The sequence below is a fragment of the Mus caroli genome, unplaced genomic scaffold (genome assembly GCF_978045245.1).
Source record: "Mus caroli unplaced genomic scaffold, Mus_caroli_1 scaffold_9, whole genome shotgun sequence".
NCBI lineage: Eukaryota > Metazoa > Chordata > Mammalia > Rodentia > Muridae > Mus > Mus caroli.
The window spans coordinates 66,355,913-66,372,018 of record NW_028227264.1 but is presented as its reverse complement, the minus strand read 5'-3'; the positions used below and the strand labels follow the sequence as shown (position 1 = coordinate 66,372,018).

General features: G+C 43.9%; 1 protein-coding gene across 3 annotated transcripts in view; it reads left to right on the top strand.

Annotated features, from left to right (window-relative positions):
• Arid5b (AT-rich interaction domain 5B) overlaps positions 1-15,484 on the top strand; it is a 183,429-nt gene extending 167,945 nt beyond the window's left edge. For all 3 annotated transcript variants that reach the window (XM_021173683.3, XM_029482611.2, XM_021173684.3), the window contains 2 exons: positions 6,136-6,334; positions 9,336-15,484. In XM_021173683.3, coding sequence (XP_021029342.1) covers positions 6,136-6,334; positions 9,336-11,504 — 2,368 coding nt within the window. In that variant the 3' untranslated portion in view covers positions 11,505-15,484. The remainder of the gene's footprint in view (positions 1-6,135; positions 6,335-9,335) is intronic.
• Positions 15,485-16,106: the final 622 nt, after the last annotated feature.

Sequence of the window (16,106 nt, the reverse complement as noted above, 5' to 3'; positions counted from 1 at the left end):
TAACACACCTTTTTATCTTCTGCTCTCTGCCTCACAGGCACTGAACAGGATGATGTAGAGGGTACTGTAAATAACAGTAGGCCCCAAAACAAAGCTCTCTCACTCACTGTTCCAGGAGAGTCCCAGCAAACCCTCTCATTCTGGTCTTTCCCAGGAAAAAGACCCTTTCTGAAAGAATGCTAATGTTTTGTCCAGGAAGATAATGGACTCTGTATCTTTTATGGTGTCTTGGTGTGGAGCATAGTCACCTGTATAGACGTTCCTTTTAGCCAGTGCAGCGCAGTCCACTCCTAGTAACTCTTAGGCACACTCCCTCAGGTACTCTGGGTTGTATTCCGTTCATCTCCCCACCCGGTTGAGTTCTACCCGGGACTGAACGCTCCACTGTTTGGATGCTCAGTACGTGCCACTGTGCCATTGCCTTTTCTGGTGCTGGCCGCTCTCCCCAAGGTCAATGGCTTCTGCTGTTTCACTTCAAGCCCCTCCCCCCACACTGACTTTTTTCTTTCTTAACCAAAATTAACACCATAATATGAAAATCTTGGTCAGAGCCTGATTGTTCCTCACACATCTTGTCCCCCATCAAAGGGACAATCTCCATTCTCCACAAGGTCACAGAGCACACACGAGTATACATCTGGTTTCTGCTCTGTTTCTCTGGTGCCTAAATGCTGTTTTGGCGTTTTCGCCAGTGTGGTCTCATGACTGGAAGGGTGGGCAGCATGTGCAGCCAGCTCTTCTGTACTCTTGTGCGCCTTAGCAAGTATGCACCTTCTATCCTCACAAAGGGAAAAAGGCAATTCTCCCGGTCCATATTTGATGAAAGATTGCTTCCCATACTTCACAGGGAAGTTATATTTTCAATTTCTGGCTCAGAAGGGAAATGTCTGGCCAAGGCTTAGAATTTATCAAGCCCGGAATCAACTCAGAGATGTAATGAGGCCATTTGGGGTCAGCTCAGGTCCAAAGCCCCAGTGGAACAAACATGTTATTTCTTTTCTATTGCCACAAAGAAGCCCTGCTAATGTCAGAATAACGGTAATGTCTTTAACTGACCATACACGCCAGCCTTATTATCTCTGCCTCTTACCTGTTCTGCTCTAACATTTATAGCAAATTTTTTTACACTTGAATTTTTAAAGATGGTTTAATACCGGGAGCATGCCTCTAAGCCAGCCGGGGAAGGTTTGAGATGCAGACACACCCTAAAGTCTCTCTGCTCCCTTCCTTAATTCTCAAAATTGAATCAGTTCTGGACATTATTATAATATCCTCCTCAGAGCTCTCTATAAATAGATGGATCATCATTTATTTCTCCTCTTAAGCACCATTTGCTAAATGTTTTGGCCCAAAAGTTCAGTCCTTCCGTATAAATATGCACCAATTCAGGGGACATTATGGCTACTCGTTAGGATGAGACAGGGCAGGCATTGTTTTTTTTTTTCTCTCTGCTCACAGGGAAGGGAGGGCGTGTCACTTAATAAATATGAGGGCGCTTTCTTCTTTTGTGCAAAGTGTAAATGACAAGGCCTGCGATATATATTTCTCTGATGCCAGCCTGCTGCTTTTGGTCTTGAGAAAGAGAGGCGAGGCCCCAGGGAGGATTGCAGACTTGGTAAATATAAAATTATCTACCTCAGTGTTTAAAAAAAATAATAATAATAAAAAGGGAGAGAGAGTTGGCAAGTTGCCAGATTCCTTACATTATAGTAATAGATTTGCTGACCCCTGACTTCCGCTGTAGAGAAATGTATTGAATATTTTATAATATCAGACCGAGGCACATCTAAAAACCTAGTGTTCTGAGCGTCATTATTCAACTTGAGATTTAGCGAAGCCACAGTTATTTTCCAGCAGGCAATTTCTTGTACGATGATAATTTACCGGCTCAGACATTAATAAATCAAGGTTATAATGTCATTGATTTGTTCATTTTAACTTGGGTAGATTTTTAAGTCTCCCTTATTTTTTTTTTCTTTCTTTTAAAGGAAGAAGGACAAGGGGGGTGGGAATCTGTGTTTTCACAGTGACTGAATTTAATAAGGATCTCTGTGATAGCAAAAGGCTCCCCTACTGTTTCTGCTTTGAGGTGGAAAAATGTTATTCTTGTATTATTCCTGGGGAAAAAAATAAAATAAAATCTCATGCTGCTCCAAATCTTATGCCTAGAAAAAGCTGTTATCTCCCCCCCGCCCCCCAATACGTGATGGCTTACCTAGTTCACATCCATTAGTGACATCGTAAATAAGCAGTTTGCTAATCTGAAATAGGAAATCTGGACAAGAAGAAAGACCCATTTATCTCCACAGCCTTCCATCTCTAACCTCAATGCAGACGGGAGGTAGGGGTTTGGGGGGATCTGGACAGATTTACTAATGAGTGTATTTCTCCTCTTTCTCTCTGCTTCTACCCACCCAAGACTCAGCCTACATTCTTTTGAGTTGCAGCACAATGAAAATATTTCTTCTGTGTAATAGATACATTTTTCACGGTGGGGGTGGGGTCATACATGTTTGCTTTTCATCTATACCATCTCGAAGCTGATTAAAATCTTCGCTGTCCTACAAATATTTGAGAAACAATCCTCTGAGAGGCACAGGCATGTTACATTACACTACATCCTTTTATAGTATACAGGCCTACATGGCTTCCTGTATTGGGCAACGCTGATCTGAGAGAACGTTAATCTGTTTTTAACGATGACATGTGTGCGTGGAACATTGAAACGTTCAGAAACCGATCGTTGCTTTTGTCCTCTGGTGCTGTAGAGAAAAGTTCTAATAATCAGATGATAAAGATCACATCCTGTGGGGGTAATTGGGCTGCACCAGGACAGAACTTCAAAAAAAAAAAAAACACTCAAGGAAGTCACAATCGGAAGTCGCTGTATGAAACAGGGCTTGTTTATGTACTGTGTGGGAATGTGCCCTGTTCCTCAAAGCTCGTATTTCAATTATTTTTCTGTTTCACTGCTGCCTTTCTTGTTTTATTTTGGGAACCTTTTTCTCTCCTTCTGAACAACTCTAATTATATTTCAATGATTTAGAAATAGGGAAAAAAAACACTCATTTAGTTGACCTACACACACACACACACACACACACATGCACGCATACACACAGGCACACTCTCCTCTGGAAGCAGAGCTTGTATTTGGATTGAGTTTTATCCTTAGTCATGCCTCTTCCCAGATACAAGAAACACTTAATTCCTGATTTCCTGCCTTCTGGCTTCAGGCCTCTGACCAGTAAAGTAAAGATATATTTTGTACTATTGGAGGCTTGCCCGCTGCTAAGTTGAGTCAAAATGAGAAAAGATGAGGGGGAGCGGGCGGGGGGTGGTGATGGGAATGAAAATACTGCCCAGCCTCATGAACTTGCAAAATTGTAAGATAACTTCCTGGGATCCCTGGGTGACTCCCCAACCTGTTCTCTGTGTTCCTTCCACCTCCTCCTTCTCTTCCTACTCCTCTTCTCACTCTGTACCGCCATTCTCAAGAAAGAGAGTCTCTCGTGATGTCACCATCTCCATTAGACAAGGGAGCCAGGGGGAGGGAGGTACCACAAATGGCAAACATTGGAATACCAGGGCTTCTGAGCTCCTTGGTTCCCATGGTAACAAAACAAAAGCACAACAAACCTATCTGTCCCAACAATAAAATGTGTTTTCATTAAAATCAATTTAAAATATTTTTCCAGCTCAAAATATTCAATGCATTTTTGCTCCTGGTTGGGGAAAAACAATCCCTTACTTTCCGATATTGAAAGGGGGATCAAGTCTCAGGCTGAACAATGCAGAAAAGAGAGGAATTGGTGTATGTTGGGGGCTGGGAGGGAGGAGTCAGTGACTTCAGAGATGAGACAAAATAGATTCAAGTATGAACAAGACTGCTTTTTTTCCCTCTCTCTCTTCTGCCTAGTTATGCTTTTCATTATATAAACATGCACTATAATATTATGGTGGGAAGCAGGTATTTGGCAACCATATATTATTTTAGTAAGTCTACATGAAGAGAGCCGTTTCCAGTTTTAGCAGCTGTAACGTGTTTAAACTCGGGCTGTAATGGGATCTGAAGATAACTCTCCCCCATGGGTTGTGTTGATCTTCGTGACTGGCCGAGTGCCACACAGAGGCCTCCACAGTATTACCCATGCCTCTTTGCACATGCCTTGTCTGTGCATGCTCGCTAAACAGACCTGGGCCCTAAAATTCCATAAATCCACATTTGACTTTTTCCACAATGTGCTTGCTTTTGTTGTTGGTGTCTCAGATGTCTCCAAGTCTTAACTGAGAACCCCAGAACAGTGGTATGTATTTAAGTAGCTAATAGACAAATTGCATAATCAGAAACCAATTTTAAGATACTCAACAAATATTCCAAATCAGGATTCTTGGGGGTGGGGTGGAGTGGGGAGAAGAGGTTCGGGTGTTTTAGCTTCAAAATAAAGGATTCCCAATATTTGAACAGATTGCTGTTGCTTCTAAGCCAAGTACATTTTCTTCATTGAGTCAACTTGTCGTATTTAAAACAAATTATGTTTGCTGTATTAAGGTTCACATTTTGAAGGCCGAGCCTTGTATTAATCCCACAGTGAGTCATTAATCATACCAAATGCATTAGAAAAACTTTAATCACTGGATTGTAATGCAACCCGTGCCTTTTAATTACATCAGCTCTTTCCCGGTTCAGATCAAGAGCTGCGTTGCAAAGGGAACAGATTAAAAACAGAGCTGTTTGATGTCTCTCTTTTTAGAGCAATTTTATGCACTTTGTTTTTAAAAGTTATGTAATTAAAATGTTCGGAATTTTTCAGTGCTCTGATTTTCCTTGCTGTGGTGGTTAGCTGGCTTCCTTCTGGCTAAGGCCCTTTCTAACTTGGCACTCATCCCCCCCAAAAAAACCAGACCTTTTCCTGGATGGGATTGCCTGTCCCATCAGGGCTACAGAATACATCTGTCTTGGCCAAACTGAGTATGCCTCCTCTTGACCTTTGACCTCGAGTGCTGGTCTTCAAGGTATAGCAGTGGAGAGGTGTCAAAGCCAGTATTATATATTGTATTTTTTCCCCCAGTGGTATATATTTATTGAACGTGGGGTTGGGTTTCGTGAAAGCAATTCCTATCTACTGGGTCATGCATGGCAAGTCTGCATGTTGAGGTTAATAAAAATGATAACTCTGACCAGAGATGCAAGCACATTCAAATTCCAGGTCTAACAGCTGCTGTGACCCTTAGGCTCATTGCTTAATCTTGGGAATGGTGGTGGTGGTGGTCATGGTGGTGGTGGTCGTTATGGTGATGATGATGATGATGGTGATGGTGATGACAATAATCCGAGAACATGTGGCATAGATTATATGGAATGATTTTTACCGTCTACCTAGCCTGTCTTAGAATAGAAGCTGGATGAGGTCAGAGGCTCAGAATATTTGGTTCATGGCTGTATTTCAGTATCTGGAGCAGTGCCTGGCACAGGGTGGATACTTGATAAGCATTTGACTTAACTGTAAGTGAACAATAGCTGTCACTATTTTCCTGATGTCACTGGCAATCGGCCAAGTGCTAGGGGCCATTGTGACAATGTCAATCTTGGCTCCCTCCATTGGTGTTCTTGGTGCATCAGCTCTCAGAACCAAAAGGACAGAAGTCTTCCAGAGAAGTATTTAAGAGACCAGATAAGCAAGTTTCACTAGTAGAGTAGATTACATCGAGTGAGTCTCTAGGGTGTATACATGACACAGGGATGTGGCCATTCAGCAAGTTACTTATGCATGGCTTGGCTTTACTGAGAGACAATATTCATCTTATTTGTTGGAGAGTTATGTGTTTGTAACTTTTACTACTGTAGTAGGTTGTTCTAATTGTTCTATTTCATTAATTATAGCTACTAACCTCTTATTCTACTTAATTTATAAATTAGGCTTTATCAGATATTGAAGCTAGGATATGGAGAGAGCTTGATATTAACAACAGTCAGCATCTACGAGGAGCCTTAGAATGCATTGCTATAGATCGAGGGTGGGGCTACTACGTAAGAGGAAACAAGCTCCATACCAATGATGTCACTAAGCTCCATACCAATGACGTTACCAGAATTGGCCAACCGATGACACATCTCTTCTGCCTTCCATTTAGGTTAATCCTGCCATACGAAAGATTTATTAAGGGAGAAGAAGATAAGCCTCTGCCGCCAATCAAACCTCGGAAACAGGAAAACAATACGCAGGAAAATGAGAATAAAACAAAAGTCTCGGGAAACAAACGTATCAAACAGGAAATGGCCAAAAACAAGAAAGAAAAAGAGAACACCCCCAAACCCCAAGATACATCTGAGGTGAGTTGCTGCACCCCTTGGTGGTGCCAACCCTAGGGAACACACTTCTTGGTGATTTTATAGCCAGATTTTTAAGGTGTGACTTGGGGGAACTGGGGAGAGGGGAGGGAGCAGGTGTCAGAGAGAACAGGGTTAAAATCTCTGGGTTCCTCCTTGGGGTTTTTCTCTAAAATTTTAGGGACATTCACTTCTCATTCAACAGCCTTGGATTGAGATCAATTTATCAACATCTTTGGTCTATATTGATTACAGAGAGAGTACGAAGTGATTCCACAGAAACCGTTAATATCGCTCATATTAATAGATAGTTTCTGGACCTTTGAAGTGAAGCTTCAGCCCTCGTTTCTCAATAGAAAGCATGCCTGGTAGCATCCAGCCAACCAAGGAGGCTGATCTGGGCTCTGTTTCAACATGAATAATCAAAAATCCAGCTGCCCTTTTGAAAAAAAAAAAAAAAAAAGACAAAACAGCAGTTACATTCAGAGACAGCATGTTCTAGGATTCAACCCCTGAGGGAATTTGGGTACTGATCTTCAGACTTATAATGAACATGTAAGAGACAGCTTCATTAAATACCAGTTTAAAACACAGTCACATACACACAGAAAGAGACGCAAACTCCCAGACGATTCCTTTTTTAAAAGATGATATTAATACCTTGCTTTTCTGGAGACTGAACCTTGAACCTCAGGTTTTGCACACACTAGTGTAGTGTTCTACTGGTGAGCACTTTTTAGTGAAAGACAGGGTCTCTATAAGTTGTTGAACCTGGCCTTGAACTCATCCTGCAGCACAGGCAGAACTTGAACTCACATCCTCCAGTCTCAGCCTGAGCCAGGCTGAATTTTACTAAGTTTCATGATTTTTAAGTTCTACATATTCTAAAAGGAATAAAATACAAGATGCTGCAGACTTGCAAACATTTGCAAATTTGCAACAACAACAGAAATGGCCCAAAGCAAGGAAATTCCATGTTAAGGCTCACATTCCATTCCTCCTTGACTCTGGTGATTTATCACAGGGCTTTAGATTGCTGAGCTCTATACCAGATGCACAACACAGCCAAAGCACCCGCGGATACTTGGAGGATCATGAGGCCGGCTGACTTTTGAATGGCTCCAACTGGGTGGGCAAACTGTAAAACTGAGTTTGTGAACTGCGGCAAGGATCCTTAGTCCACCCCTGGAGCCCCCTTAGCTCAGGAGGTGACAATTGCCAAGAGCAGAATGGGCAGCCTGGCTACAAAGAGTCCTTCGGATCTCTGAAAGCTGTGGCTTTCCCTGTTCTCAACAAGGAAATTATTCCAGTGCCAGTGATGCCCTTCCCTGGAGTGGGCTCTGGGCATCTGGAGCATCCAAGCCTGTCATGTGAAGTCTTGACATCTCCACCTCTTTGAAATCATATATTCAGTAAGAACCAGGCCCACCAACTCCACAGGTCTATGTTACAAATTCAACATACCTGTGAGCCAGGTTTAGGAGTTGCATTTAATGCCGTATTATAGTTTTTCATGTTTTCTACCTGACAACTGAAGGCAGTGGAGAAGAGGGAAGAAGTCTAGTCATATTCACTCTCCTCAGGGATTACAAAGTACAGAGTGAGACCCAGGTAGTTCAGAAAGCACAGTCTTTAGAGGAAAGAAATAAATGCTTTTTCTTTCATTGGCCTAACTTTCAAATCCCTCCCTAAATCAGGTTTATAGACAGATATGCAAGACTCCGAGATAGCTGAAGGCCAAGGTCAAAGAAACTTTGTTGAGTTGAACAGTTTACCTTTTACACTCTCCTATTTTTATGTCTCTTAATATATAAGCTTAAGAATGAAATCTGTACTTAAAAAGACAGTTACTATGCAAGAAGAGGGTCAGACTGTTGGGTATCACATATGCCTGGCAAGCAGGGTTATCTTCATGTAAATTTGAGAAAAAAAACATCCACAAAATGGATATGAGTCCTTGAAAGTACTTTTCCCAAATATCCCCCAATCCAACATTTTAAAATCTTCCTCAAAGGTAAGATTTAGTCTGTAGTTTTGTCACAGCAGAAAAGGTACTAGTGATGTGACTGGGCCGAAGGAGCAACTCAATAATGTTTCGTGCCATTATTATTATGCAAAGGCTTGTCCATCAGTCTCACACACTTATAATGCCATTGCTTTTATGACTCGATAGTAAATGGCTTAAATTGTGTCCATATCTACTACCAAAAAAAAAAAAAAAAAAGTAGCCATTCCACTGACTGATTTATTTCAATAAGTAGAAAAGCTGTGTTGGGAGGCAACAATTCTACCTGAGTTATGTGAATTATTTCACTTGTGGCTTTGATAGCAATGAGTTTGGTGTGTCATAGAAGGACCTAGACTATCCCCTCACTCTGGATGCACACATTTCCATCTGCTTATGTCTTTGGTGTTTTAACAAGACCAACACGTTGTATTGTTCTTCGAAACAACGAATAACATAACTATAGCTGGTTTCCAGTGGATCCCACTGACTCCTTAGGAGGGGACGCTTCTTAAGGAAACCAAGGAATAAACCTGTTTGTTATTGGCATGGGGTTGGTTCAATTTTTTGAGAGATGTTACCAAAAAAAAAAAAAAAAAAAAAGAAAAAAAAACTTTCTAGGAAGCATCACAAAGTGCATGTGCAACATGTGATTTAAAACCTATTTGGATAATTGACTGATTTGACAAGAAGACAACCTTAGAATTAAACTAAGTATCAGAACGGAACGATCTGATATGTCAGGACGTCACTCTGCTGTTTTGATAGGTGTCTGATAAGGGGCTGAAGCGAACATGCTTATTTCCCTGAATGTCTCTGTAATTTAGATTTCTTTGTTTAGAGCCATGATTGGGGAGTAATAAAACCTTACAGAAACTTGGTGAGTTGATTGACAAGCCTGGCTTCAAGGATAACTGCTGTGTGTGATACTCTGTTTCCTAATGAAATGTGTCAGCATGCATGGTTCTCTTCTAACTGTCTCCTACGACGTTTTTCCAGGTTTCGTCGGAGCAAAGGAAGGAAGAAGAAACGTTAAGCCACAAGAGCAGCCCCGAGCCTCTCCCTGCTCCTGAAGTAAAGAAGAAACCAGAAGGGCACAAGGATCTTGGAGCGAGGGCCCCAGTGTCCAGAGCAGACCCAGAAAAGGGCAATGAAACTGACCAGGGTTCCAACAGCGAGAAAGAGGCCGAGGAGATGGGAGATAAGGGCCTTGCCCCTCTGCTTCCAAGCCCTCCCTTGCCTCCTGAAAAAGATTCAGCTCCTACTCCTGGGGCTGGCAAACAGCCCCTTGCCTCTCCCAGCACCCAGATGGACTCAAAGCAAGAAGCCAAACCCTGCTGCTTTACAGAGAGCCCTGAGAAGGACCTCCAAGAAGCACCCTTCTCCAGCTTCTCCGCCACCAAGCCGCCACCACTGGCAAGCCAGAACGAGGCAGAGGAAGAGCAGCTCCCTGCCACGGCCAATTACATTGCCAACTGCACTGTGAAGGTGGACCAGCTGGGCAGTGACGACATCCACACTGCCCTCAAGCAGACCCCGAAGGTCCTTGTGGTCCAATCATTTGACATGTTCAAAGACAAAGACTTGACCGGCCCCATGAATGAGAACCATGGACTTAACTACACGCCCCTGCTTTACTCCCGGGGCAACCCCGGTATCATGTCCCCATTGGCTAAGAAAAAGCTTTTGTCTCAGGTGAGTGGGGCCAGCCTCTCCAGCAGCTATCCCTATGGCTCCCCGCCCCCTTTGATCAGCAAAAAGAAACTCATTGCCAGGGAAGACCTGTGCTCGGGTTTGTCCCAGGGCCACCACAGCCAAAGCTCTGACCACACGGCCGTCAGCCGGCCATCCGTAATCCAACATGTTCAGAGCTTCAAAAACAAGGCCTCCGAAGACAGAAAGAGCATCAACGACATCTTCAAGCACGACAAAATGAGCCGGTCCGATGCTCATCGATGTGGCTTCTCCAAGCACCAGCTCGGCTCCCTGGCAGACTCCTACATCCTCAAACAAGAGACGCAGGAGGGCAAGGATAAACTGTTAGAGAAGAGAGCCGTCTCCCACGCCCACGTGCCCAGTTTCCTGGCTGACTTCTACTCATCCCCGCATCTCCATAGCCTCTACCGGCACACAGAGCACCATCTTCATAACGAACAGTCCTCCAAGTATGCCGCTAGGGACGCGTACCAGGAATCCGAAAACGGCGCCTTTCTTTCTCACAAGCACCCGGAGAAGATCCACGTCAATTATCTTGCTTCTCGCCACCTGCAAGATAAGAAAGTGGCAGCGGCAGAAGCCTCTACCGAGGATCAACCCACAGATCTGAGCCTTCCCAAGAACCCACATAAACTAACCAGCAAAGTCCTGGGCCTGGCCCACTCCGCCTCGGGGTCCCAGGAGATCAAAGGCACCTCCCAGTTCCAGGTCGTCAGCAACCAGAGTCGAGACTGTCATCCCAAAGCCTGCCGGGTATCGCCCATGACCATGTCGGGCCCTAAGAAATACCCCGAGTCACTTGCAAGGTCAGGAAAGCCTCACCAGGTGAGACTGGAGAACTTCAGGAAAATGGAAGGCATGGTCCATCCCATCCTGCACCGGAAGATGAGCCCGCAGAACATTGGAGCTGCTCGCCCCATAAAGCGCAGCCTGGAGGATTTAGATCTGGTGATCGCCGGGAAAAAGGCCAGGGCTGTGTCTCCCTTGGACCCAGCCAAGGAGGCTTCTGGGAAAGAAAAGGCCTCTGAACAGGAGAGCGAGGGCAACAAAGGCGCCTACGGTGGGCATTCTGGAGCTGCCTCGGAAGGGCACAAGCTCCCGCTCTCCACCCCTATCTTCCCGGCTTTGTATTCTGGGAGCCTGTGTAATTCAGGCCTCAACTCCAGGCTCCCGGCCGGGTACTCCCATTCTCTGCAGTACTTGAAGAACCAGACGGTGCTTTCTCCTCTCATGCAACCCCTGGCTTTCCACTCGCTCGTGATGCAGAGAGGAATTTTTACATCGCCGACAAATTCTCAGCAGCTGTACAGACACTTGGCCACAGCCACCCCTGTAGGAAGTTCCTACGGGGACCTGTTGCACAACAGCATCTACCCATTAGCTGGTATCAACCCTCAGGCTGCCTTCCCGTCTTCTCAGCTGTCATCCGTACACCCCAGCACAAAACTGTAAGCCTCGCTGTGCCCAGCATCCCCAAATGGTGTGGTCCATTGCACCAACTCTTGGAGGGGCTGGCTTGCAAAGTTGGAAGTCAGTATTCCTTCTGATCTGGTTTCGTCCCAGCCATAGAGTTGTACATACCTACCTTTTCGGGGACAACCCTAGCCTGACTGGCCAGTTGTGACCTCTCCCTTCCAACACAGATGGCCTAGGGCCTGGGGGTCATTGTCTTTTCACGTTGGTCTTGTGAAGGTATCTGTGGTCTATCCCAGAAGAACGCAGAGGACCCCATCTGAGTTTGGATGGTAAGGAAGCAACTTGAGCATAAAGTTGTGGTGGGGGCGGGGGAGGCAGGCTTTTCAAAGGCAAGGGCAAGAAAGACTGGCACATAATAGCCAGGGGACGCCCTGTCATCAAACTCACCAAGTTCAATCAATGCAATGTATAGTAAAACTTAAAGAGACCTTTCATTCTGACACTATTAAACAATCCAGAGAAGGAAACACTGTTAAACTGTATATATTCGCTTCTTAAAGCTACCCGTATCACTGTTGGCTCACCTAATTTACATACAGGTAGTTGTGTTTCCCTCCCGGTTCCTTCTTATTCCTGCCCTCGGGTATTTTTTTTTTTTTTTTGGTTTGTGTATCTGTTTGTTTATCTGTTTGTTTTTTAATTAAACAGCATCCCTTCTGTTTGTAGGTCTTTTGTTTTGATTTGTTTTGTTCTGTTTATAAGGCTGACTGATTCTTCTAGTTGTCCATGTGTAGTCTATCGACCCCACCCCAGCCCCCCGCCCCCACCACATCTTCTTTTGAGCAGCTTTGGGTGGTCAAGTTATTGTTTACAAATTGAAGCAACTGATTTTAGTGGAACAGACTGTAAAGAACACCTCCCCCCCCCCTCCTCCCCGGAGAACACAAGCTAGCTTAAAGCCTGTGCCTTTGTGGGTCTGCGCCTGGAGGATTCTGCCCTCTTAAGTGGGATGGCTATCTGAAAGAGTTTAGATACTGCTTCCCCCAGCCAAATGCTTTGCTTTGAAGTATTGGATTATGTGAAAATATTAAGCATTGCACTCACCTTATCTAGGCTGTGAACCCGTCCTACATACCAGAGAATTCAGAAAACAAAAACCTTGTTGGTGAAAAGCCACTGAGTGGACCCCACTTCATGGGCTGAGGAGAGGTTTCAGGAGTTTCAAAACTTAGGACAAGAGCCAGGGTAACTCATGCCAGTGCTGGAACAGCACCTTTCAAATGGTCTGCAGAAAGGGGACTTGGGAAAGGGTAGTGTGTAACTCCCAATGTCTGACCACTGGGCTACCCAGCCAGGCCTTGGCCCATCAAGAGACAGGGTGATTGCCATCATCAGATGGCTTCTTGGGTTTCCTAGTCAGATTCTCCCAAGGAGACATCTTTGAGGAATAATTGGATGACCTGTTTGTAAAAGAAAGCCATCTTCTTGGGTGTCTAGGGCCTGGGTCTGATGAGTATTTGTCCCCGTAAAGTGGTTTGTATCAAGTTTTTCACCACTTGGCCATACTATCTGCTTTGGAGGTCTTTTGACTGGCACTCTTTGACAACGATTCCATTTGCTCCCAAAGCACAAAATCTGCTACGTGTAGCAAGTGCATCCTTCGAGTGGATTCTTGTTCCCATCCGCACACAACCCTGGTGAAAACTTCTTTGATGAAGTCCGCAGCCCTCTGCCCTCTTCTCCACCAACGCCAGTAGACTATAGGACCATAGTTAACCAAGTCTCTCTCTCTCTCTTTTTTTTTTTTACCTCTGACATATTTAAGTCTATGAAACTTGATGACGGTTTTCAACATCTCTGAATAGGTAACTGAACTACAAAAATAATCAAAACCAGTGACCGTGAATCTACGGCTCTTAACGCAAAGCCATGCATGCCATTCGTTCTTATTGAAATGTCCTCATGATATGAAGCCAAATAGTCCATGTAGTAACATGCTATCCAAAGGTGGAAACAAAAGAATGTAGCGACCCAGTGTTAAGAGTTCCATTCGCTTCAATTAATTATTTACCTTCCTGTGGAATAATATATATAAATATATATTATATATTTAATAGGACCATAGATAGATTAGTATAACTTAGCTCATAAATGTGCACATGCAGAATATTCTGCTGTTGTTGCACAAGAAAAAGGGTGTGTGTGTTGGGGGTGGGTCTCAATTCCAGCCAGCATGATACTGGCTAGGACACAGTATGAAAAAGTGACGCTAGATTGAATAGCCACAGAATCAGAAGAGGAGAAAAGGAACCAGGGATTCTATAGCAGACATGGGCTGGATCCATACATGGTCCCTGTGAGTTCATCTCTCAATGCAAAACGGCGATGTCTGTCCCCACACAAAAAAACCCACCACCACAAGCTCACCCATTTGTAAGATGGGGCGACTGATTTCCTCAGTGCGGTGATTTGTGATGTGTTCGCCAAGTAGGAATTCAATCACGCCATTTTCAAACAATGTCAACATATCCAGCTATTTTTTTTTCTCATCTCTTCTGAGAGAAGACTCGCTATTTCTGTTGTAGGGAGCTCGGACCCTCCGTGAAACATCAGGACCAATGCAAAGACCTGGGGGCCAAGGGGGGGGGTGGTTAATCTCCCAGTAGAAGTGGTGTGTTATTTGTTTTCAAACTCCAAACGGAGATCTTGGAGATCTTTCAAAAAGACCATTGAATTTCTCATTGGCTGAGAAGGACATTTTTTAAAAGTCTTAAATCTGGCTTTGTTTGCATTGTTTGAGTTCAAGGGGCCTTATTATTGAATGGCGTTGCACAAGCCTTTCTTTTTTGCAAGCAAACCATTGTTATTAGTTATTCTGTAAAGGAAATTGTGGAATCCAATTGGCACCGGAGTCCTAAATCCATTTACCAAGTGCGGCTTCCGAGAAATGTTGCAATTCAAAATGCACCAAGCCCGTGAATTTGTTGGGGGATTTGAAGATTCTAAATAATATTTAAAAAGATGTCATCTCTAGACAACTTTGGAGGTCTCAGTTTTGGAAATTCAACTTAAAAAATAAGATAGAAAGTAAAAATAAAAATACCATAACAGCCCAACCAAGCGTTAGGCTTAAAGTATTTTTTTCTTAGTAACTGATTCAAACATGTAGCATTTGCCACAGGTCAGACAGGTTTATTTCCTAGCTAGAAGCTCCCGGCTTTACTTGTTCATCAGGACATCTATAGAAGGGTTTGTCTCAGTGTTGAGCTTACCCAGCTTCGCCCTCTGGTGCATGACTCCTTGGGTCCTGTATTTCACTGTGTCGGTGTGTCTGATGGAAGTTTCAAGGTGGTCCCACGAAATATATTTTATGTAGTGTGCCTTCAAAGAGAACCATTTATCTCTCTTCTCGTGTTGTCCCACTAAGTCACATTTGGTGGTGGCCAGCCAAGTCCCGTGTGGTCTAGTCTGACTCATTATCCTGGGCTAAGAAAGGAACGGGAATGGTTTTGCCCCAGTGAGACCCACACCACTGGAGCAGGGACTTTGAGCATCTCCGCTCCAGTGTTGACTGTTGATGTATTTGATATTCTGCTTATCTCCCTATGGCGGAAAGAACTCTGAAAAAAAAAATAGCAGCGTAATCTCTTGGCTGTTTATACTTTTTTAAACTTCCCTGTGTTGTAAATATTGTACACTCTGAGTAACCCCAGCTATGTAACCTTGATGCTCTGTAAGGTGATATTTGTATATAGCAACCTGGCCCAGTGATGTTATATAATTTCCCAATGGAGAGGTTATTGAGTAGCCTTGGCCTCTAGTTTTAAACACTACCAGAAGAATGCTGAGCCAACTATAAACACTCAATTTTTGTATGTTTTCCAAATTGTACTTATTACCGCTTTTGATACTGTATTCTGTGCCAATGGTTTCCCAATCACATAGCAGGCAAGAGATATTTTGTACTTTTTGATCCACTGTAATATTTAATAAAAAATGTTACTATCTGTTTCCTTTGGGAGTGTCTGTCTCTTATTCCTGGGGAGCTTTGTGGCCAGAGCAGAGGACTTCCAGTCTCTGCTCTCCAAATTGGAGAGGTACTGATGATAATGAGCGTAGCTTACTGGGGACCTACTAGAAGCTTCCTTCGCCTATGAATGGTTATGGCTGATTTACTAATGAGAAAATTATAGTTTAGAAAGGTTTTCACTTGCCAAAGAGTGTCTGACTAACAAACGGTAGAGTCAAGATTTGAACTTGGCAAGGGAGGGTGAAGGAGGGCAGGCAGGCTAAGTCTCCCAGTTCCTAAGATGGCAGGTCACATTAAGTTACTGTTTGTTGAGTTAGTCATCAAATGTACCTAGATACCTCCATTGCCAGGGCTTTGCTGTTTGGAACTGGGAACACAATGGAAATGGAAAGAGGCTCCCAGAGGAGCCTAAAAGTCTCACTGGAAAGAAGTCATTTACCCTTAGAAGGTTAACAGCCCAAGGTGACCTCATTCTGGGAGAGGAGTCTGATGACTAATGTGATACCTAAGAGGAAGTCACCACTGAACGGATAAGCAGCGTGAGTTAACTAGAGTGGACTGGGAGAGGGTAATTTAAGCGTCAGAGAGCTTTAAAGGCCCCAAAACAG